This window comes from Odontesthes bonariensis, chromosome 24 (assembly GCF_027942865.1).
Source record: "Odontesthes bonariensis isolate fOdoBon6 chromosome 24, fOdoBon6.hap1, whole genome shotgun sequence".
Classification (NCBI taxonomy): Eukaryota; Metazoa; Chordata; class Actinopteri; order Atheriniformes; family Atherinopsidae; genus Odontesthes; species Odontesthes bonariensis.
This window is the reverse complement of record NC_134529.1, coordinates 29,881,959-29,903,577: the sequence shown is the minus strand read 5'-3', so window position 1 is coordinate 29,903,577 and position 21,619 is coordinate 29,881,959. Positions and strand designations below refer to the sequence as shown.

General features: G+C 47.9%; 1 protein-coding gene across 2 annotated transcripts in view; it reads right to left on the bottom strand.

The window, feature by feature from the left end:
- Nucleotides 1-14,327: 14,327 nt before the first annotated feature.
- Nucleotides 14,328-21,619, bottom strand: part of cdk19 (cyclin dependent kinase 19) — a 68,559-nt gene continuing 61,267 nt past the window's right edge. For both annotated transcript variants that reach the window (XM_075458852.1, XM_075458853.1), the window contains exon 13: nt 14,328-19,740. In XM_075458852.1, the coding sequence (XP_075314967.1) occupies nt 19,615-19,740 (126 nt within the window). In that variant the 3' untranslated portion in view covers nt 14,328-19,614. The remainder of the gene's footprint in view (nt 19,741-21,619) is intronic.

Sequence of the window (21,619 nt, the reverse complement as noted above, 5' to 3'; positions counted from 1 at the left end):
TATCAGGCCCCTCTCTGTGGAACCAGCTGCCAGTTTGGGAGGCAAGAGCCTTCAGTTATCAGGCCCCTCTCTGTGGAACCAGCTGCCAGTTTGGGAGGCAGAGCCTTCGGTCATCAGGCCCCTCTCTGTGGAACCAGCTGCCAGTTTGGGAGGCAGAGCCTTCAGTTATCAGGCCCCTCTCTGTGGAACCAGCTGCCAGTTTGGGAGGCAGAGCCTTGAGTTATCAGGCCCCTCTCTGTGGAACCAGCTGCCAGTTTGGGAGGCAGAGCCTTCAGTTATCAGGCCCCTCTCTGTGGAACCAGCTGCCAGTTTGGGAGGCAGGAGCCTTCAGTTATCAGGCCCCTCTCTGTGGAACCAGCTGCCAGTTTGGGAGGCAGAGCCTTCGGTCATCAGGCCCCTCTCTGTGGAACCAGCTGCCAGTTTGGGAGGCAGAGCCTTCAGTTATCAGGCCCCTCTCTGTGGAACCAGCTGCCAGTTTGGGAGGCAGAGCCTTCAGTTATCAGGCCCCTCTCTGTGGAACCAGCTGCCAGTTTGGGAGGCAGAGCCTTCAGTTATCAGGCCCCTCTCTGTGGAACCAGCTGCCAGTTTGGGAGGCAGAGCCTTCAGTTATCAGGCCCCTCTCTGAGGAACCAGCTGCCAGTTTGGGAGGCAGAGCCTTCGGTTATCAGGCCCCTCTCTGTGGAACCAGCTGCCAGTTTGGGAGGCAGAGCCTTTGGTTATCAGGCCCCTCTCTGTGGAACCAGCTGTCAGTTTGGGAGGCAGAGCCTTCAGTTATCAGTCCCCCCTCTCTGTGGAACCAGCTGCAAGTTTGGGAGGCAGAGCCTTCAGTTATCAGGCCTCTCTCTGTGGAACCAGCTGCCAGTTTGGGAGGCAGAGCCTTCAGTTATCAGGCCCCTCTCTGTGGAACCAGCTGCCAGTTTGGGAGGCAGAGTCTTCGGTTATCAGGCCCCTCTCTGTGGAACCAGCTGCCAGTTTGGGAGGCAGGAGCCTTCGGTTATCAGGCCCCTCTCTGTGGAACCAGCTGCCAGTTTGGGAGGCAGAGCCTTCGGTCATCAGGCCCCTCTCTGTGGAACCAGCTGCCAGTTTGGGAGGCAGAGCCTTCAGTTATCAGGCCCCTCTCTGTGGAACCAGCTGCCAGTTTGGGAGGCAGAGCCTTCAGTTATCAGGCCCCTCTCTGTGGAACCAGCTGCCAGTTTGGGAGGCAGAGCCTTCGGTTATCAGGCCCCTCTCTGTGGAACCAGCTGCCAGTTTGGGAGGCAGGAGCCTTCAGTTATCAGGCCCCTCTCTGTGGAACCAGCTGCCAGTTTGGGAGGCAGAGCCTTCGGTCATCATGCCCCTCTCTGTGGAACCAGCTGCCAGTTTGGGAGGCAGAGCCTTCAGTTATCAGGCCCCTCTCTGTGGAACCAGCTGCCAGTTTGGGAGGCAGAGCTTTCAGTTATCAGGCCCCTCATTGAAGAACCAGCTGCCAGTTTGGGAGGCAGAGCCTTCAGTTATCAGGCCCCTCTCTGTGGAACCAGCTACCAGTTTGGGAGGCAGAGCCTTCAGTTATCAGGCCCCTCTCTGAGGAACCAGCTGCCAGTTTGGGAGGCAGAGCCTTCAGTTATCAGGCCCCTCTCTGTGGAACCAGCTGCCAGTTTGGGAGGCAGAGCCTTCAGTTATCAGGCCCCTCTCTGTGGAACCAGCTGCCAGTTTGGGAGGCGGAGCCTTCAGTTATCAGGCCCCTCTCTGAGGAACCAGCTGCCAGTTTGGGAGGCACAGCCTTCGGTTATCAGGCCCCTCTCTGTGGAACCAGCTGCCAGTTTGGGAGGCAGAGCCTTCGGTTATCAGGCCCCTCTCTGTGGAACCAGCTGCCAGTTTGGGAGGCAGAGCCTTCAGTTATCAGGCCCCTCTCTGTGGAACCAGCTGCCAGTTTAGGAGGCAGAGCCTTGAGTTATCAGGCCCCTCTCTGATGAACGAGCTGCCAGTTTGGGAGGCAGAGCCTTCAGTTATCAGGCCCCTCTCTGTGGAACCAGCTGCCAGTTTGGGAGGCAGAGCCTTCAGTTATCAGGCCCCTCTCTGTGGAACCAGCTGCCAGTTTGGGAGGCAGAGCCTTCAGTTATCAGGCCCCTCTCTGTGGAACCAGCTGCCAGTTTGGGAGGCAGAGCCTTCAGTTATCAGGCCCCTCATTGAGGAACCAGCTGCCAGTTTGGGAGGCAGGAGCCTTCAGTTATCAGGCCCCTCTCTGTGGAACCAGCTGCCAGTTTGGGAGGCAGAGCCTTCGGTTATCAGGCCCCTCTCTGAGGAACCAGCTGCCAGTTTGGGAGGCAGAGCCTTCGGTTATCAGGCCCCTCTCTGTGGAACCAGCTGCCAGTTTGGGAGGCAGAGCCTTCGGTTATCAGGCCCCTCTCTGTGGAACCAGCTGCCAGTTTGGGAGGCAGAGCCTTTGGTTATCAGGCCCCTCTCTGTGGAATCAGCTGTCAGTTTGGGAGGCAGAGCTTTCAGTTATCAGGCCCCTCTTTGTGGAACCAGCTGCCAGTTTGGGAGGCAGAGCCTTCAGTTATCAGGCCCCTCTCTGTGGAACCAGCTGCCAGTTTAGGAGGCAGAGCCTTCAGTTATCAGGCCCCTCTCTGAGGAACGAGCTGCCAGTTTGGGAGGCAGAGCCTTCAGTTATCAGCCCCCTCTCTGTGGAACCAGCTGCCAGTTTGGGAGGCAGAGCCTTCAGTTATCAGGCCCCTCTCTGTGGAACCAGCTGCCAGTTTGGGAGGCAGAGCCTTCAGTTATCAGGCCCCTCTCTGTGGAACCAGCTGCCAGTTTGGGAGGCAGAGCCTTCGGTTATCAGGCTCCTCTTTGAAGAACCAGCTGCCAGTTTGGGAGGCAGAGCTTTCAATTATCAGGCCCCTCTTTGTGGAACCAGCTGCCAGTTTGGGAGGCAAAGCCTTCAGTTATCAGGCCCCTCATTGAGGAACCAGCTGCCAGTTTGGGAGGCAGGAGCCTTCAGTTATCAGGCCCCTCTCTGTGGAACCAGCTGCCAGTTTGGGAGGCAGAGCCTTCGGTTATCAGGCCCCTCTCTGTGGAACCAGCTGCCAGTTTGGGAGGCAGAGCCTTCGGTTATCAGGCCCCTCTCTGTGGAACCAGCTGCCAGTTTGGGAGGCAGAGCCTTCGGTTATCAGGCCCCTCTCTGTGGAACCAGCTGCCAGTTTGGGAGGCAGGAGCCTTCAGTTATCAGGCCCCTCTCTGTGGAACCAGCTGCCAGTTTGGGAGGCAGAGCCTTCGGTCATCAGGCCCCTCTCTGTGGAACCAGCTGCCAGTTTGGGAGGCAGAGCCTTCAGTTATCAGGCCCCTCTCTGTGGAACCAGCTGCCAGTTTGGGAGGCAGAGCCTTCAGTTATCAGGCCCCTCTCTGTGGAACCAGCTGCCAGTTTGGGAGGCAGAGCCTTCGGTTATCAGGCCCCTCTCTGTGGAACCAGCTGCCAGTTTGGGAGGCAGGAGCCTTCAGTTATCAGGCCCCTCTCTGTGGAACCAGCTGCCAGTTTGGGAGGCAGAGCCTTCGGTTATCAGGCCCCTCTCTGTGGAACCAGCTGCCAGTTTGGGAGGCAAGAGCCTTCAGTTATCAGGCCCCTCTCTGTGGAACCAGCTGCCAGTTTGGGAGGCAGAGCCTTCGGTCATCAGGCCCCTCTCTGTGGAACCAGCTGCCAGTTTGGGAGGCAGAGCCTTCAGTTATCAGGCCCCTCTCTGTGGAACCAGCTGCCAGTTTGGGAGGCAGAGCCTTGAGTTATCAGGCCCCTCTCTGTGGAACCAGCTGCCAGTTTGGGAGGCAGAGCCTTCAGTTATCAGGCCCCTCTCTGTGGAACCAGCTGCCAGTTTGGGAGGCAGGAGCCTTCAGTTATCAGGCCCCTCTCTGTGGAACCAGCTGCCAGTTTGGGAGGCAGAGCCTTCGGTCATCAGGCCCCTCTCTGTGGAACCAGCTGCCAGTTTGGGAGGCAGAGCCTTCAGTTATCAGGCCCCTCTCTGTGGAACCAGCTGCCAGTTTGGGAGGCAGAGCCTTCAGTTATCAGGCCCCTCTCTGTGGAACCAGCTGCCAGTTTGGGAGGCAGAGCCTTCAGTTATCAGGCCCCTCTCTGTGGAACCAGCTGCCAGTTTGGGAGGCAGAGCCTTCAGTTATCAGGCCCCTCTCTGAGGAACCAGCTGCCAGTTTGGGAGGCAGAGCCTTCGGTTATCAGGCCCCTCTCTGTGGAACCAGCTGCCAGTTTGGGAGGCAGAGCCTTTGGTTATCAGGCCCCTCTCTGTGGAACCAGCTGTCAGTTTGGGAGGCAGAGCCTTCAGTTATCAGTCCCCCCTCTCTGTGGAACCAGCTGCAAGTTTGGGAGGCAGAGCCTTCAGTTATCAGGCCTCTCTCTGTGGAACCAGCTGCCAGTTTGGGAGGCAGAGCCTTCAGTTATCAGGCCCCTCTCTGTGGAACCAGCTGCCAGTTTGGGAGGCAGAGTCTTCGGTTATCAGGCCCCTCTCTGTGGAACCAGCTGCCAGTTTGGGAGGCAGGAGCCTTCGGTTATCAGGCCCCTCTCTGTGGAACCAGCTGCCAGTTTGGGAGGCAGAGCCTTCGGTCATCAGGCCCCTCTCTGTGGAACCAGCTGCCAGTTTGGGAGGCAGAGCCTTCAGTTATCAGGCCCCTCTCTGTGGAACCAGCTGCCAGTTTGGGAGGCAGAGCCTTCAGTTATCAGGCCCCTCTCTGTGGAACCAGCTGCCAGTTTGGGAGGCAGAGCCTTCGGTTATCAGGCCCCTCTCTGTGGAACCAGCTGCCAGTTTGGGAGGCAGGAGCCTTCAGTTATCAGGCCCCTCTCTGTGGAACCAGCTGCCAGTTTGGGAGGCAGAGCCTTCGGTCATCATGCCCCTCTCTGTGGAACCAGCTGCCAGTTTGGGAGGCAGAGCCTTCGGTTATCAGGCCCCTCTCTGTGGAACCAGCTGCCAGTTTGGGAGGCAGGAGCCTTCAGTTATCAGGCCCCTCTCTGTGGAACCAGCTGCCAGTTTGGAAGGCAGAGCCTTCGGTCATCAGGCCCCTCTCTGTGGAACCAGCTGCCAGTTTGGGAGGCAGAGCCTTCAGTTATCAGGCCCCTCTCTGTGGAACCAGCTGCCAGTTTGGGAGGCAGAGCCTTCAGTTATCAGGCCCCTCTCTGTGGAACCAGCTGCCAGTTTGGGAGGCAGAGCCTTCGGTTATCAGGCCCCTCTCTGTGGAACCAGCTGCCAGTTTGGGAGGCAGGAGCCTTCAGTTATCAGGCCCCTCTCTGTGGAACCAGCTGCCAGTTTGGGAGGCAGAGCCTTCGGTCATCAGGCCCCTCTCTGTGGAACCAGCTGCCAGTTTGGGAGGCAGAGCCTTCAGTTATCAGGCCCCTCTCTGTGGAACCAGCTGCCAGTTTGGGAGGCAGAGCCTTCAGTTATCAGGCCCCTCTCTGTGGAACCAGCTGCCAGTTTGGGAGGCAGAGCCTTCAGTTATCAGGCCCCTTTCTGTGGAACCAGCTGCCAGTTTGGGAGGCAGAGCCTTCAGTTATCAGGCCCCTCTCTGAGGAACCAGCTGCCAGTTTGGGAGGCAGAGCCTTCGGTTATCAGGCCCCTCTCTGTGGAACCAGCTACCAGTTTGGGAGGCAGAGCCTTCAGTTATCAGGCCCCTCTCTGTGGAACCAGCTGCCAGTTTAGGAGGCAGAGCCTTGAGTTATCAGGCCCCTCTCTGAAGAACGAGCTGCCAGTTTGGGAGGCAGAGCCTTCAGTTATCAGGCCCCTCTCTGTGGAACCAGCTGCCAGTTTGGGAGGCAGAGCCTTCAGTTATCAGGCCCCTCTCTGTGGAACCAGCTGCCAGTTTGGGAGGCAGTGCCTTCAGTCATCAGGCCCCTCTCCGTTGAACCAGCTGCCAGTTTGGGAGGCAGAGCTTTCAGTTATCAGGCCCCTCTCTGAGGAACCAGCTGCCAGTTTGGGAGGCAGAGCCTTCAGTTATCAGGCCCCTCTCTGTGGAACCAGCTGCCAGTTTGGGAGGCAGAGCCTTCAGTTATCATGGTCCTCTCTGTTTAACCAGCTGCCAGTTTGGGAGGCAGAGCCTTCAGTTATCAGGCCCCTCTCTGTGGAACCAGCTGCCAGTTTGGGAGGCAGAGCCTTCAGTTATCAGGCCCTTCTCCGTTGAACCAGCTGCCAGTTTGGGAGGCAGAGCCTTTGGTTATCAGGCCCCTCTCTGTGGAACCAGCTGCCAGTTTGGGAGGCAGAGCCTTTGGTTATCAGGCCCCTCTCTGTGGAACCAGCTGTCAGTTTGGGAGGCAGAGCTTTCAGTTATCAGGCCCCTCTCTGTGGAACCAGCTGCAAGTTTGGGAGGCAGAGCCTTCAGTTATCAGGCCCCTCTCTGTGGAACCAGCTGCCAGTTTAGGAGGCAGAGCCTTGAGTTATCAGGCCCCTCTCTGAGGAACGAGCTGCCAGTTTGGGAGGCAGAGCCTTCAGTTATCAGGCCCCTCTCTGTGGAACCAGCTTCCAGTTTGGGAGGCAGAGCCTTCAGTTATCAGGCCCCTCTCTGTGGAACCAGCTGCCAGTTTGGGAGGCAGAGCCTTCAGTTATCAGGCCCCTCTCTGTGGAACCAGCTGCCAGTTTGGTATGCAGAGCCTTCAGTCATCAGGCCCCTCTCCGTTGAACCAGCTGCCAGTTTGGGAGGCAGAGCTTTCAGTTATCAGGCCCCTCTCTGAGGAACCAGCTGCCAGTTTGGGAGGCAGAGCCTTCAGTTATCAGGCCCCTCTCTGTGGAACCAGCTGCCAGTTTGGGAGGCAGAGCCTTCAGTTATCAGGGTCCTTTCTGTGGAACCAGCTGCCAGTTTGGGAGGCACAGCCTTCAGTTATCAGGCCCCTCTCTGTGGAACCAGCTGCCAGTTTGGGAGGCAGAGCCTTCAGTTATCAGGCCCTTCTCCGTTGAACCAGCTGCCAGTTTGGGAGGCAGAGCCTTTGGTTATCAGGCCCCTCTCTGTGGAACCAGCTGTCAGTTTGGGAGGCAGAGCTTTCAGTTATCAGGCCCCTCTCTGTGGAACCAGCTGCCAGTTTGGGAGGCAGAGCCTTCAGTTATCAGGCCCCTCTCTGTGGAACCAGCTGCCAGTTTAGGAGGCAGAGCCTTGAGTTATCAGGCCCCTCTCTGAGGAACGAGCTGCCAGTTTGGGAGGCAGAGCCTTCAGTTATCAGGCCCCTCTCTGTGGAACCAGCTGCCAGTTTGGGAGGCAGAGCCTTCAGTTATCAGGCCCCTCTCTGTGGAACCAGCTGCCAGTTTGGGAGGCAGAGCCTTCAGTTATCAGGCCCCTCTCTGTGGAACCAGCTGCCAGTTTGGGAGGCAGAGCCTTCAGTCATCAGGCCCCTCTCCGTTGAACCAGCTGCCAGTTTGGGAGGCAGAGCTTTCAGTTATCAGGCCCCTCTCTGAGGAACCAGCTGCCAGTTTGGGAGGCAGAGCCTTCAGTTATCAGGCCCCTCTCTGTGGAACCAGCTGCCAGTTTGGGAGGCAGAGCCTTCAGTTATCAGGGTCCCCTCTGTGGAACCAGCTGCCAGTTTGGGAGGCAGAGCCTTCAGTTATCAGGCCCCTCTCTGTGGAACCAGCTGCCAGTTTGGGAGGCAGAGCCTTCAGTTATCAGGCCCTTCTCCGTTGAACCAGCTGCCAGTTTGGGAGGCAGAGCTTTCAGTTATCAGGCCCCTCATTGAAGAACCAGCTGTCAGTTTGGGAGGCAGAGCCTTCAGTTATCAGGCCCCTCTCTGTGGAACCAGCTACCAGTTTGGGAGGCAGAGCCTTCAGTTATCAGGCCCCTCTCTGAGGAACCAGCTGCCAGTTTGGGAGGCAGAGCCTTCAGTTATCAGGCCCCTCTCTGTGGAACCAGCTGCCAGTTTGGGAGGCAGAGCCTTCAGTTATCAGGGTCCTCTCTGTGGAACCAGCTGCCAGTTTGGGAGGCAGAGCCTTCAGTTATCAGGCCCCTCTCTGTGGAACCAGCTGCCAGTTTGGGAGGCAGAGCCTTCAGTTATCAGGCCCTTCTCCGTTGAACCAGCTGCCAGTTTGGGAGGCAGAGCTTTCAGTTATCAGGCCCCTCATTGAAGAACCAGCTGCCAGTTTGGGAGGCAGAGCCTTCAGTTATCAGGCCCCTCTCTGTGGAACCAGCTACCAGTTTGGGAGGCAGAGCCTTCAGTTATCAGGCCCCTCTCTGAGGAACCAGCTGCCAGTTTGGGAGGCAGAGCCTTCAGTTATCAGGCCCCTCTCTGTGGAACCAGCTGCCAGTTTGGCTTCAGGAAGCAGACACCTTCTCCACTTTTAAGACCAGGCTTAAAACTTTCCTTTCTGATGAAGCTTATAGTTAGGGATGGCTCAGGTGATCCTGAAACATCCCATAGTTAAGCTGCTATAGGCCCAGACTGCTGGGGGGCTCATCTGTCACACCTCTGTTCGCAGGGCTCTCAAGTCTCACGCAATGAGCGTGAGACACACGCATTTCAACAAGTTCACACGCTCACACGCCACACATGCCATTTCTCACGCTGAGAAATGATCAACTTCGTCGCACAGAAATTCTAATGGCCGATACTATAAACGAGTCAATGGCAGGTTTCTGTGCGCTCTACAGCTCAGAACTATAGCTCTGGTACAGCTGTCTTGATTTAGCAACCCATCGGCAAATCACAAAATAGAATTTCTCAGCCAATCAGAAAACAGAATTTCTTGTTGCCGGGTGTGAAATAGCTTTCAGCTGCAAGCACGTGTCCCATGAATGCACAGAGGACATAACCTATTATGCTCTGAATGCGTGCAGAAGTTGTAGACGAGCTGGAGGTGGAAGAGAACCGTCAGGATCATCAGCAGGTCATATCTTCATTTATTTTAATCTTTTATTAGTTACTATAGTTTACCTACTTGTAAAAGACCAATACCTGCCGATTAAAGTGTTCGTTGGAGTAGTAGACCTAAATATTCAGCACACACCCTTTGACATGAGCAACTTAATGAAAAATGAAAAATATGTAGGAGTGTAATTAGGCTTCCGTGGTTAATTTTTTTCAAAGGTGACTGGTATGAACAGATTCCCAATAAGGCTATCTACAATTGCCAAACTGGTATTAGTTCTGCCACACTGAAATGTTGATGCAGAGAGGGTTTTTTCCATGGTGGGGCTCAATAAAACCAAGACCAGGAACACTTTGTTTCTGAATGGAACTCTGTCATCCATCATGACTGTGAAAATGGCTGACATTGAGCCACAGTGCTTTAAATGGGAGCCCCCAATATCAGTCATCAAGCATCAAAATCTGCCACAAACACTTACAACAACACTCATAAACAAACACACAAAGAGAGGGACTGCTCAAGGGGCCCATTTGGGGTTATGTTTGTTTTTCTTAATTTAATTTGTCTGTTTTTTTGTTTGTTAAGACTTTGCATACCTAAAACAATTTATTTTAAAATATAGCAGAATTTAGTGTAAAAGTGAAGATTTGTGATTTTGGTATAAATAAAACAATTTCTTTGTTCTTTAAGTAGCTAGTTTATGGCGATGGGATACTGCAAGGGACCCCCCCCCCCCCCCAAAAAAAAAACCCCGAAAGAAACCCCCCCACGCACATGGCCCGGCCCCTGCCCCGCCCGAATCTCACTCCAAGCAAACTTGAAAACTTGAGAGCCCTGTCTGTTCTCTTTCATCTCCATGTACACATGACATCCTTGTTGTCATTAACTTGTGTTTCTCTCAGCAGGTATCCTTGGCCTGGTGTTACAGTGTTTGTTGTCCCCTCTTTTGTGTCCTCTCAAACCCCAGCTGGTCGAGGCGGATGGCCACCCTTCCTGGTTCTGGTTCTGATGGAGATTTCGTCCTGTTCAAAGGCAGTTTTTTCTCTCCACAGTCGCCTCAGGCACGCTCAGGACGGGAGATTGGATCAGAGAGAAGTTTCAGTGCAGTCTGTTGGTTTCCTTAGCTAGGCTACTTTTTAAAGTTAGCTTTGTATGAATTTGACTAATTTGGCATGTATTCAGTTTGATTGGATTATGATTGCATTAAATTGAATTGCATTGTAATTGGCTTGAAGTGGCTGTAGCTCAGGAGGAAGAATAGTCATCTGGCAATTAGAAGGTCGTGGTTTGACTCCAGGCTGCCCCGGGCCACATGTCGAAGTCTCCTAGGGTGAGAGACTGAACCCCATGTTGCCTTCTAATGCATCCATTGATGTGTGTAAAAGAGTAAAAAAAATCCCTGTTTACCGTTGTTTGACTAAGACATGCTGTAGTGTAAAAGCGCTTTGGGTGGTCAGCTAGACTATATGAATACATTTTGAATTTTGAAGTGCCTTGAGATGAAATTTGTTGGGATTTCACGCCAAGTGAATAAAAGTGAATTGAATTGAATGTTATTTTGAAAGGTAAAATATAATTCTTTTTATTCTAATTCTGTAGCTCCCCACCCTCAACGGGCTGGTGAAGGTACAGACACTGTCTCCACCACGCAGCAGTGTCTGAAGAGGAGTACACCAAGACATCATCCCAGCATCCCACGCCAGCCTTCAAGCTGCTCAAAGATTTGGCTGCTTGCACTGTAAGTAAGTAAGTAAGTAATTTTAATTTCTAGAGCACGTTTAAAACAGTTTCCACTGACCAAAGTGCTGTACATATGATATGGCTAAAAAAAAAAAAATAAATAAAATAAAAAAAAAATAGAAAAATAAAAGCAAATCAGAACAAGCAAAATATAAAAGCAAACACAAAAAGAGTAAGAAAGACAAATACAGAAATACAATTGACAAATAGACAGCACTAACAAATAAATAGCAACAGAACAGAAGACACTTGAATATAAAGCTAGGAAGCAGGGAAGGCCAGGGAGTATAGGTGGGTCTTGAGCCTTGATTTAAAGGTGGTCACAGAGGGAGACAGTCTAACATCTGGGGGGAGACAATTCCACAGACGTGGGGCTGCTACTGAAAAAGCTCTATCGCCTTTTTGCTTGAGGCGGGTGCGGGCCACAGAGAGAAGACCCTTGTCGGCAGATCTAAGGGACCTGGATGCTGAGAGGGGATGGAGGAGGTCTGAGATATATGAGGGAGCCAACCCATGCAGTGCCTTATATACAATCAGCAGGACTTTAAAGTGGATCCTAAAGCTAATGGGGAGCCAGTGTAAGGAGGCCAGTACAGGGGTGATGTGTTGATATTTTTTGGTGCCAGTTAGCAGCCTTGCAGCTGCATTCTGTACCAATTGCAGACGAGAAAGTTGGGACTGGGGGAGACCAAGATAGAGGGAGTTGCAATAATCTAACCGGGATGTAACAAATGCATGAATTACTGTTTCTAAGTCCTTGGGAGACAGGGAGGGTTTGAGATGGGAAATAATTCTCAGCGGATGGAAGCTACTCTTGATAACAGAGCTAATCTGCCTTTTAAAACAGAGCTCTGAGTCAATGGTGACACCTAGATTTTTGGCATGTGGCTTAACAAAAGGGGAGAGGTGGGCTAATTGTCCTTCGATCAGGGGCCTAGCTTTAGGAGGGCCAAAAATGATGACCTCTGTCTTACCATCATTTAGCTGAAGGAAGTTACTACTCATCCAGCGCTTAATATCCTGGAGACAATCCAGAAGAGGCTGAATGGAGTTATCAGATTTTAGGGGCAGGTATAGCTGGGTGTCATCGGCATAAAAGTGAAAAGAGATGTCATAACGCCGGATGATGTCGCCAAGGGGGAGCATGTATAAACTGTATCACTGTAAACCTCCAACCAGGGAATGCTGCAGTTTTTACACATGCAGAAATGATTCGGTTGATCAGGTTCAACACAAATTTATGTTGCAGTTAATGCATGATTTAATTGTAATGATAAATTTCAGGTTTCCTATTTCAGGAGCCATCTGCGCCCGTTTTAATGATTTAAACTCATTTCCTGGACATAAACAGAGCCCAGCATCGACACATCTACTCATATATGTCATCATGCTGGCATCAGTCTGACTCATACCAGCTGTAAACATCATGTGTACTGTGTGCAATGCATGAATGACCTACCAGCAGAAGCTTGAGAATTTAAAGCTGACTTGGGGCTTATTTTGATTTTCTTGAAGTTAAAAAAAACTGGTTTCCTTCTCTAAAGCTAAAAAATTGAAATCAGATATCCAAAAGAGTAAATGTTAACCAACATACATTTAATGTGAGGGAAAAAATGATGAAGGACATGATAATCTTATTGCTGAAGTCAGTGAGTGTGCCCCTCCATCATGCTGGAGTCCATGCAGATGCCCCCATTTGTCTAATTACAGCTGGTTTTTAGTTTGTGACTGATTATCACTGTTTGGGTAGACCAAACACTTTACTGTTAATATATGCAATATGATATCACTTTATGCTTATTCAATTTTTCGCGTTTCTGCCAGGCGTTACTACAGACTGCCATCACATCTGTTTGGGCATGATTTGGAAGTTGGGTGAAACTATAGGTGTTGGTAGGACTAAAAGGAGTAATCAACTGCAGCAACCAAACTAGAAGATGCTGTTATGTCTTCATAGATCAAATCATTTGTCCTTGTACTAAACTGAATCCCTCCTTTGCTACACTGGCTGGCAGCTACAACTCCAAAGGTGACCATGTAGATTGAGTTGGGACTTTCTGTGTGTGGGAGCATGTTCTTCAGGAGCTCCAGCAGCACCCAACGCAGCACCAGAGTTTCTATCTGTATTAACACATCATAACGCATTAACACCCCAGGCTGATCCACGTCTCTGCCAGCACTGGCTTCACTTGTCGTTCCAGCCTGTCCTCAACAGGACTGAATGTAGTCCTTACCCGACACAGCTTGAGTAATATCTGTACCCAAGTGATCAAATCATCCTGCGGAATGAGTTTGTGTCGAACCTTTTAACATGAGTGGGATCAGGAACAGGGCCCAGTTTTTACAGTTTGTAGTTCTCTACACAGAGGACTGATTATACAGATGATCAGATCTGTCTCACACACACACCTTTGTCTTCAGAAGATACACAACGCTCTGAGCTAAAGGGGATTTACTTTCCTTTTTGAGTAAATCTGTCTTTGGGCTGAGCCTGATGCAGGAACATGACATGAAAAGCCCCCCCCCCAAAAAAAAACAACTTGAGCACCTCTAAAGATTTGAGCTCGTTGATAACTTTGAATCAGGGCCTGTGTTGAAATCACATTTGATGTATAAATGGTTGTTTAGCAAAACATTCTCATTCTTAATTGGATTTCATCAAAAACAAAAATGTTTATGGGTGATTGATACTAATATACTTATTACTGTACTATACTAATTTTGCATCAAATTTCCTACTGTAGTGGAGCTGATACAGAATGCTTTGTGGCGTCTGATCAGGAGCAGACTGAGCAAAGCTTCCATGAGCCCTCTGATTGGTTTGTTAGCCATATGGCTCATTTACAGTCATCATTAGCAAAGAGCAGGTGATGCATACTTCAAAGCTCCAAAAAGAATCAGCTCCTCAGACCTTCCCAACAATCAGCAGACATGCAGCTAAAACTCGGAAAAGGAAAATGAAGTCCACAGACCAGGAGAGAACTGGGTGCTTTCACAGTCATCTCCTCAGTCCTGGAGAGGAAACGCAACTTAATGTGGAGGATGAAAATGTCCGACACTAGAACAGAAATCTAAAACCTCTGTTTGAAAGCAAAAGAGCCTCAGGAAGCTTCAAACTCTAAAAAGGTTCCTGCATCTTCATGATAAAAACAGCACTCAGAAAGCATGGACTGAAGTGAAAATACCTTCCTGGCAGCCATTAGCAAAACTGTGGAAAAAAACTTCCAAAAAATAGATCATCTCACTGGAAGAGTAGATTTCATTAGAATACAGCAACATCCCACTCTGTAAGATGATGAACAATCAACATGGAAGCTTCAGCTTCTGTCATGACTCATAGTCCATAATATATTTGGAAATCTGTGGAAAGATCTGGAAAAGAAAGAAAAAGCAACAACAGTCTCAGCTGTGTAATGGCCAGAGATCTGTTGGGAGTGAAACACACTTAACAGTAGAGGCAGTTCATTATCCATGTTTTTCAAATGTTGCAGTCGGACTAAAAAGCATCTTTCATACGGAGCAGTGAAGAAACACTCACATCCCCGAACAACTCCTTCATAAAAGGAAGTGATTGAGACAAAAGAGCTTTTATTATAGAGGATATAAAATAAATATACATGACTTTTTTCATTTAACAGTCATTTGTACAGTGAAATCTGGTTCGCTAAAAGCATCTGAATAAATGTTTCCTGCGCTGGGCTATCGTTCCCTTATCTACAAACGCTAAGAAAAGACGGTACAATTGGGTCATACGTATATTTTGAAGTCATGTGTACACAAACATACACACACACACACACACACACACACACACACACACACACACACACACGTACACACACGAACACAACACAGAGGAGTGGAAAGACACTCCAACCTGCAAAGCATGTTCTGCTGCAGCTCACTGAGAGCTTTGGGAGGAAACACAAGAAGATCAATTAAAAAGTGATCAGTAAATAAGAGCTGAGAGACAACACTGGCAAAAATGTCCTCTTCATTAAAGATGTGAGAGATGGTTAGTGACTTGGCACCGAGGGGATCTCAGAAGTTGAGCTTTGCAGGTGGAGCATCTGTCGTCTGTACAAACGGTGGGACAATAAGTGCTTATGTTCTCCATTGGAAATAGACAGGCACATGCAATACTATTAAAAAACTGTGAGAGGAAAGAGTGGCCTAGAAGTGCACTAGATTTCATAATAGTGTGAACTAATATTACTCTGTCCATATCTACACACAGGAGCATCATCTGCTCCAGAACCTTTAGAGCACTGCCAGAACTTTAGTGTCTAAAGCAACACATTAAAAACATTAAATACTGTTTGATTTACCACTACATTATTGAGAAATAACAGTGCATCAAAAGACCATTACTGTATCAATATCTCAATGCAAAATGTATTTTTATGTACAGCATTTCCAAACAAACTTCAGTAATATGTGAGGAAAACATCTGCGAGCAGAAATCAAGCTCTAATCCTCCATCAGGAGTCGTTGCAGCTTTCACAATGACTTTATGCAACATGATATGAAAATCAAAAGAAAAAAGGCAAACAGAGAAAGTGTGAAAAGACTTGTTGATGAGGAAAAAAAGGCACCATCCACTCAAATGAAAAACATGGACGCATGTCAGCACCGTGGCAACACTGACACAGAGGAATATCTGTGTGAGAAAGTTCAAATAAGTCACAAGAAGCCGGTGAGTGATCCAAAACAACGACATCACCTTCATGCTCCCGTACAGTGAGGTGCCGTGTACACATTCAGTAACTACCAGCCGTTTCAGGGAGGGAAACAACCAGAAAAGGACAAGAAATGCAACCTAGTGATGCCTGCTTTGTCCCACAGGTTCTGCTCCAGAGCTACTATATTAAAGGCAGAAGAACATTTACAAAATGTGTATTATTCATAGATGTATGGAAATAATAAATATGATTGTATATGTATGTGTATATATATATATATATGCATTTCTTTACAATAGATCATTTTGAGTACATTTTAAAAATGTGACAAAAAGGACAGAGCTGTTTTGAACTGCTGTACTCCATATTACACAAAGAGTGAACACACGTCACCCATCAAACACATTCAAACCTAAGCACAGGGGAAAGCTTCTTTGCATAGGAGTTGTTTGACAGAAACTTGTCACTCACTCGAGCCTTGCGCTCAATAATACTTATGAAACCTCGCTTTATGGAGGTGGAAATATACAGCAAAGTGTCTTCACCAATCTTTGCTGCCGCTCACTTCAAATTCACACAATAAAGGGAAGAAAAGCTCTGAATAGCTGCTGGTTCTGATTGCCCCCCCGGATCTGTGGGCTACACTGTCAGAACACATGGTGAACACGTGATGAAGAGCTGTACACGTTAGGTGGAAAAGTACTTCATTAGAATTCACATGGTGCTCAAGCTGCATTTCTGGGTCATTTTACATGTCCAATGGCTCAAATAAGATGCTGTGACATTCCAGCAGCCGCTCACAGCGACACAGCTCAGAAAGAAGGAACTGTGTGCTGTGTGTTTGCATGTCAAAGTGACACAGAGCTGGAGTGAATGTTTAATGTAACCATTAAAACTCTGTTAACCTCCCACTGCTAACAACTAAAAGCAAAGCCTGGAAACAGCGTGCTCACCACATGGTTCGAATGTTCCTCATGTCACCATTAAGTGTTGTAAAGTTTGAAATAAGGTTTGAATGCCAGTGTTAAATCTAATTTGATGAGGAAGAAAACAAACTGCAAAACTGGAGTGTTGCTCCCCCCAAAAACCCTGCACTGTGGGGCTCTGAAGCTCCAACGCTCAGGGAACACTGAGGTTCTTGTACAAAAATCAACTAGAAATACCCCCCATCCAAATATGGGATTTTGGAATGAAAACTGACAATGAAACCTTTTAGCAGAACTCACACAGTGAGAATGGAAGTGACCCCAAACCGACTGGAATAATCCTCCCGGCTGCTGTTAGTTCCAGCAAAGTCTGAGTGCAAAGCTGGGAGACATTTTCAGCAACAGAGAATTCTGGACACAATTATATGATCATATGATCATCTTTACTCTGAAACATTTGAGTTATGCTGTTCAACAGAGGTCCAGTTCCATTTTCAGCCACAAGGTGTCAGTGTTTCCTTATCCCACTGCAGGTCACTGTCTGTAAAATATTACATTTTTTTATTTCTACGTTTTATTTGTCTTTGTCTGTGAGGGGGCAAATGCAGATATAGCAAATGTCAAATCACTGGGTGCGCTCTTTAATACAGTCTTCATAATGGCTGCTCGTGTGACTGAGTGTGGTCAGCAAGGAAGTGGTCAGCTAACGAAAAGGTGTCAATATTATTTTCAAATAGCTCCAGAACAGAATCATTACTTGAGGGTTTTTTTTTTAAAGAACATGTATTTATGTCTAAAAGGTACATTATAAAAATCCTTTTACTTTGGCATATATCTGAGGTGCCACAGCTATTTAACAACTGCTGACTAAAAACTCTAAAAGAAAATTCTGCATTAATGGGTTCTGAACACCTTCACGTTCAAAAACAATTTGGATTAGATTATAGATATTTTTGTAATTAATAAATCTTTAATCATTTTCATGACTTTTCATCATATTCTGAATTAGTGGGGGGTCTCTGCTGCATTTAGCTGCAACTGTTGCTAACAAATAAAGGTTAAGAAACCCTGTGAAATGTTGTGGAGCAGTTCCATGGAGCAAAACATTGAAATACTAAAGTAAAGTACAGGCACCTATGTACTGCAATTCAAGAAAAAAAAGAACCTTTCATGATTTCTTTCATTGCTTTTGCGGTCCACTCTCAGGCTGAAGCCTCTTAGCTTAGCTTAGCTTAGCTTTGCACACAGTTCAGAAACAGAGGAAACATCTAGCCTGACTACAGTCAAAGTCAATAAACCACTTGGCATGATAATGTTCTGAACTTATTTTACTCAACCAGTAACTAGTAAAATAGATTTGTGTACCAGATCATGGTCTAAGAATTAGTTAGAAGAAATAGACAGTAAATGGTCACTTTCATGTCTGTTTTTTTGCAGATAACATAATGTACCATCTAACTTCATGATCCTTAGATGTGTAAGTGGTTGGATTTGTTGACCTCTGTCAGGTTCGATGCTTCCCCTCTTTCCGGCCTTGATGCTGGGAAAAGCTAAGTAACTACAGCTAGAAACCTCCTATGAAGAATACACACACGACTAGGGTTGCCACCTGTCCAGGATTTTCATGGTCTGTCCAGGAAAATAAAAATAAAAATCCTGGACACTGAATGTCCCGGATTTTTGTACATGATGCGCAAAATGTGTATTTCAGTTTAATTGAAGTGTGCCTACGTCCATAATACACAGCCTTATTGGCTCTACAAAAATGACGTAGCTCTACGGCACTTAGATTTACTATCTAAGTGCCTTGAGATGACATTTGTTGTATTTGGCGCTATATAAATAAAAATGAATTGAATTTAATTGAATTAGCCTAACATGGGTGGTGGTGGTGGGGGCACGCACCGTGGAGGTTCATTAGAAATGGTAAGGTGGAGACGGAGAGTGTGTGTGCCCCCAGGTGTCCACAACTAAAAACTGTTGAAAATATAACAAAATAATAAAGGTCTGCTATTAAATAAAGCAATTAACTAAACAAATAACTAGAAATTGTCATTCTTACTCATTTTAGCTATACAATTGTCGCTTAGAATGACGGTTTTTATCTTGGGTTAGATGTGCGAAAGGCGCTGTCGCTTACAAACATAAAGGTCGATTCGATGGTCAAAATGTCCAGGATTTTTGTCAGACACAGGTGGCAACCCTACACACGACTGAAATAAATCTTTCATCTTTGCAGAAATAAGTATTTCCCAAGAGTCTAACTGTTCCTTTAGCTGCTCACTTAAGTTGAATAAACTTTGTTTCACAACTGAGGTTTGGTCATGGAAGAACAAGGCATACAGGGCAATTAATATGTATACATAAATATATAAAAATAGATATATGATCGAGGAAGTTGTGATGTAGTGAAGAACGCACCCATTGTCTTGAAATGCGCTCTAATCTAAAAAAGAGGGGTGGATGTTCAGTTAGTTCCAGCTTTCAGCAGATTGGTTCAGCGCTCAGTGCAGATCGAGTAAGTAAAAGCATTAACAACATACACACTCTACACACACACAGGGCAACAATAGTAACAATCAAACTCTAAAAAAACAATCTGGCATCTGGCAGTAACAGTACACTTAGCTGCCCCGTACATTATGCGCACGTTTGTTAAAGTTTGGAGCGTCCACCAGCACCTCCTAAACATGACAATCCTCAGAGCTGCAAGCCACAAACCACAAGTGTCATCAGAGGGAAGCCAGCTCTGAAAGTGGCGGAGTCATCAGAATATATACAGAGTGGAGCTGTAAGAAGACCAAGCAGTGGTCTTCTCTTGCTTTGCAAATCCAAATCCAGAAAAAGTTGCCTTTCTAGAAACCCGAAAATAAGAAGATTCCAAGAAATTGCGCTTTAAATATTTCCCTGCAATGACATCAGCTAAAGAGCTGATTTTTTTCCTTGTAGAAACATGTGTCTGTCTACTTTATTTCTAAAAGGACAGGATTAGCTCAAACTAACCTCTTTGATTATCCAGTAATGATACACTAGAGATGATGGTAAAGGGCTTTTCCTCCTGTTTTTCATTTCATCCCATGGCTTCCACATGTAACAATCTTTGTAATGACATCAACTATCAAGCTAAACTTGAAAAGTCTAGCAAACAAGCAGGAGAAAAGAAATCAGCTAGAAAAAGGTGCCATGTAATATACAGATGTGGTTCTTCACTGGTTTTGTAAGTGACATGATTCTCAGTCTGTGGGATGCCTTCACACAAAACTAGTTTTCTGGTTCGATTGTTTTGGTTCCTATCTGTGTTAGCCTTCATGTCCCAGTGTTGCTGAAGGCTTACAGGGAAAAGATGAAAGGTGAGGGCAACTGGAAATGGAGGATGGCTGAGTTGGAATAATGTAAAGACGGGGTTGAGCTGCTGAAGATGAGGAGGAGCGGACTCCTCTGCTGGTTCCACGGGCAGCCTCAGTAACGGTGCGTCTGGTGCGAGTACTGAGCGCTCTGCTGGGAAGAGGAAGAGTATCCCATGGTACTCTGAGGCTGAGAGGAACCTTGGACGTTGCTTTGGTAACCAAGGCGGGAGCTGGAGTGCTGACGGAGAGACAGAGACAGGTGGAGAAAAAGACACAGTGCTCAATCTGACATCAGATTAGACAGTCAGCGTGCAATCCACACGGATTATTCTGCTGGGAAATATTTCAGTCTTGCTTCATTTTACAGATCCAGTACTTTTCACATTATTCTCTCTAACCCCCCCTCCTAAAAATGAACAGTTAATCACTCGATTTTTAATTTGGTACAGAATATAAGAAAAAAGGATAAAGTGTTCCACAGGAACATTGTTGCTATATTCAAGTTTTTAATAAAACAACTGAATTTGTATCATTGAATCATACATTGTATCCATCTTGTATCCAAGGAACTCCATTAGGTTTGTTTGTTTGTTAAACTACAATCTGCTAAACTCAGACAAAGCTAAAGTTACAGCCTCAAAGGAAGGCTAACCATGCAGCGGCAGTAATGAATAGGTCCATTCTAAATGTGTATGAATAAAAAGGAATAGATGAATGGTTGTCTGTGTCTCTGTGTTGGACCTGGGCTGGACAGGCTGGACCCCATCTCTCACCAGTGGCACAGAGACAGATGATGCTGATGATGGTAAGCAGCTGATCATGTTGCTGACTAACACCGAGGCACAACCACTGAAGCACAGCCACTCTGGCGGCCTGGCCTAGCTTGGAGAAACATGTCTGTTTTCCCGTAAATGGTGAATGGACTGTACTTCTAAAGGCCTTTTCTGGTCCAGCTGACCACCCAAAGCGCCTTCACCCCACCCATCACGCACACGCTCATACAGCCCACCTGAGAGTTCTGCAGGCTCCACCGTGCTTTTCTGTCATCTACCACACACTGATGGAGCCACTGGGAGGCAACGTGGGCCTCAGTGTCTTTGACCTGTGGCCTGGGGAAGCCGGGAATCAAACCATTAACCTCTTTGATTGCTCTTCCTCCTGAGCTTGAGCTGTCTATGATGCAGTCATCAGATTTGAAAACTGCTACTTTATTTTCCTGGCTGATACGCCTTTCTGTGCTAATCACAGAACAACTTCACAAGCTAACAAAGGACGAGCTCTCAGAACAGCCAGGTGTGGGGGTTCTCCCCGGGTCCTCCGGCTTCCTCCCACCACCCAGAAACATGCATGTCAGGTTAACTGGTGACTCTAAACTGTCCTTAGGAGTGAGTGGTTGTGTCTGGTTGGTCTCTGTGTGGCCCTGTGATGGACTGGTGACCCGTCCAGGTGGACCCTGCCTCACACTCAGTGACAGCTGGGAGAGGCTCCAGCCCCCCCGCGACCCTGCATTGGATTAGACGGGTATAGAAAATGGATGGATGGGATGCCTGCACTGGGGAAAGTTTACCTAAGTAAAAGTCAAACGACTGAAATCTTACTGAAAGTCCATTCAACTTTTTCTTTGTGGCAGCTGTAGCTCAGGAGCGTCCGTCCTTCAGTCTGAAGGTTGCTGGTTTGAGCCACATCTTCCCTGGTCCAAGCATCCCCACTTTCCCCCCAATGTGTTTTTCATTTGTGTGTCCCTTTGGAGAAAGGTGTCTGCTAAAAGAATGGGATGAACATGTAATTCTCCTGATTTCTTCTACAGAAATATGGATACTTCCCAGAGACTGTCACCAGACTCCTGCTGCTCCGTGCAGTTCCATATACGACATGCTGCATCTACTCACAATTAGTCAGAGGATGACAAGAGGCTGTCCAAATCTCAGCCCTCAGGTGAACTGATTCCATGTGCAGACTCCACAGTCACATGTGCAACAACTGCTACTTTTTGGGAGAATGATGGTGCCCAGTAGAATGTTCATATGTATGTACTGATCAATGAGGGGAAAGTAGGACAGTTAAAATGAACTGCTGGCCACCCTGCTGGTGTGTTAGTCCGCTCTACTCGTTCATGT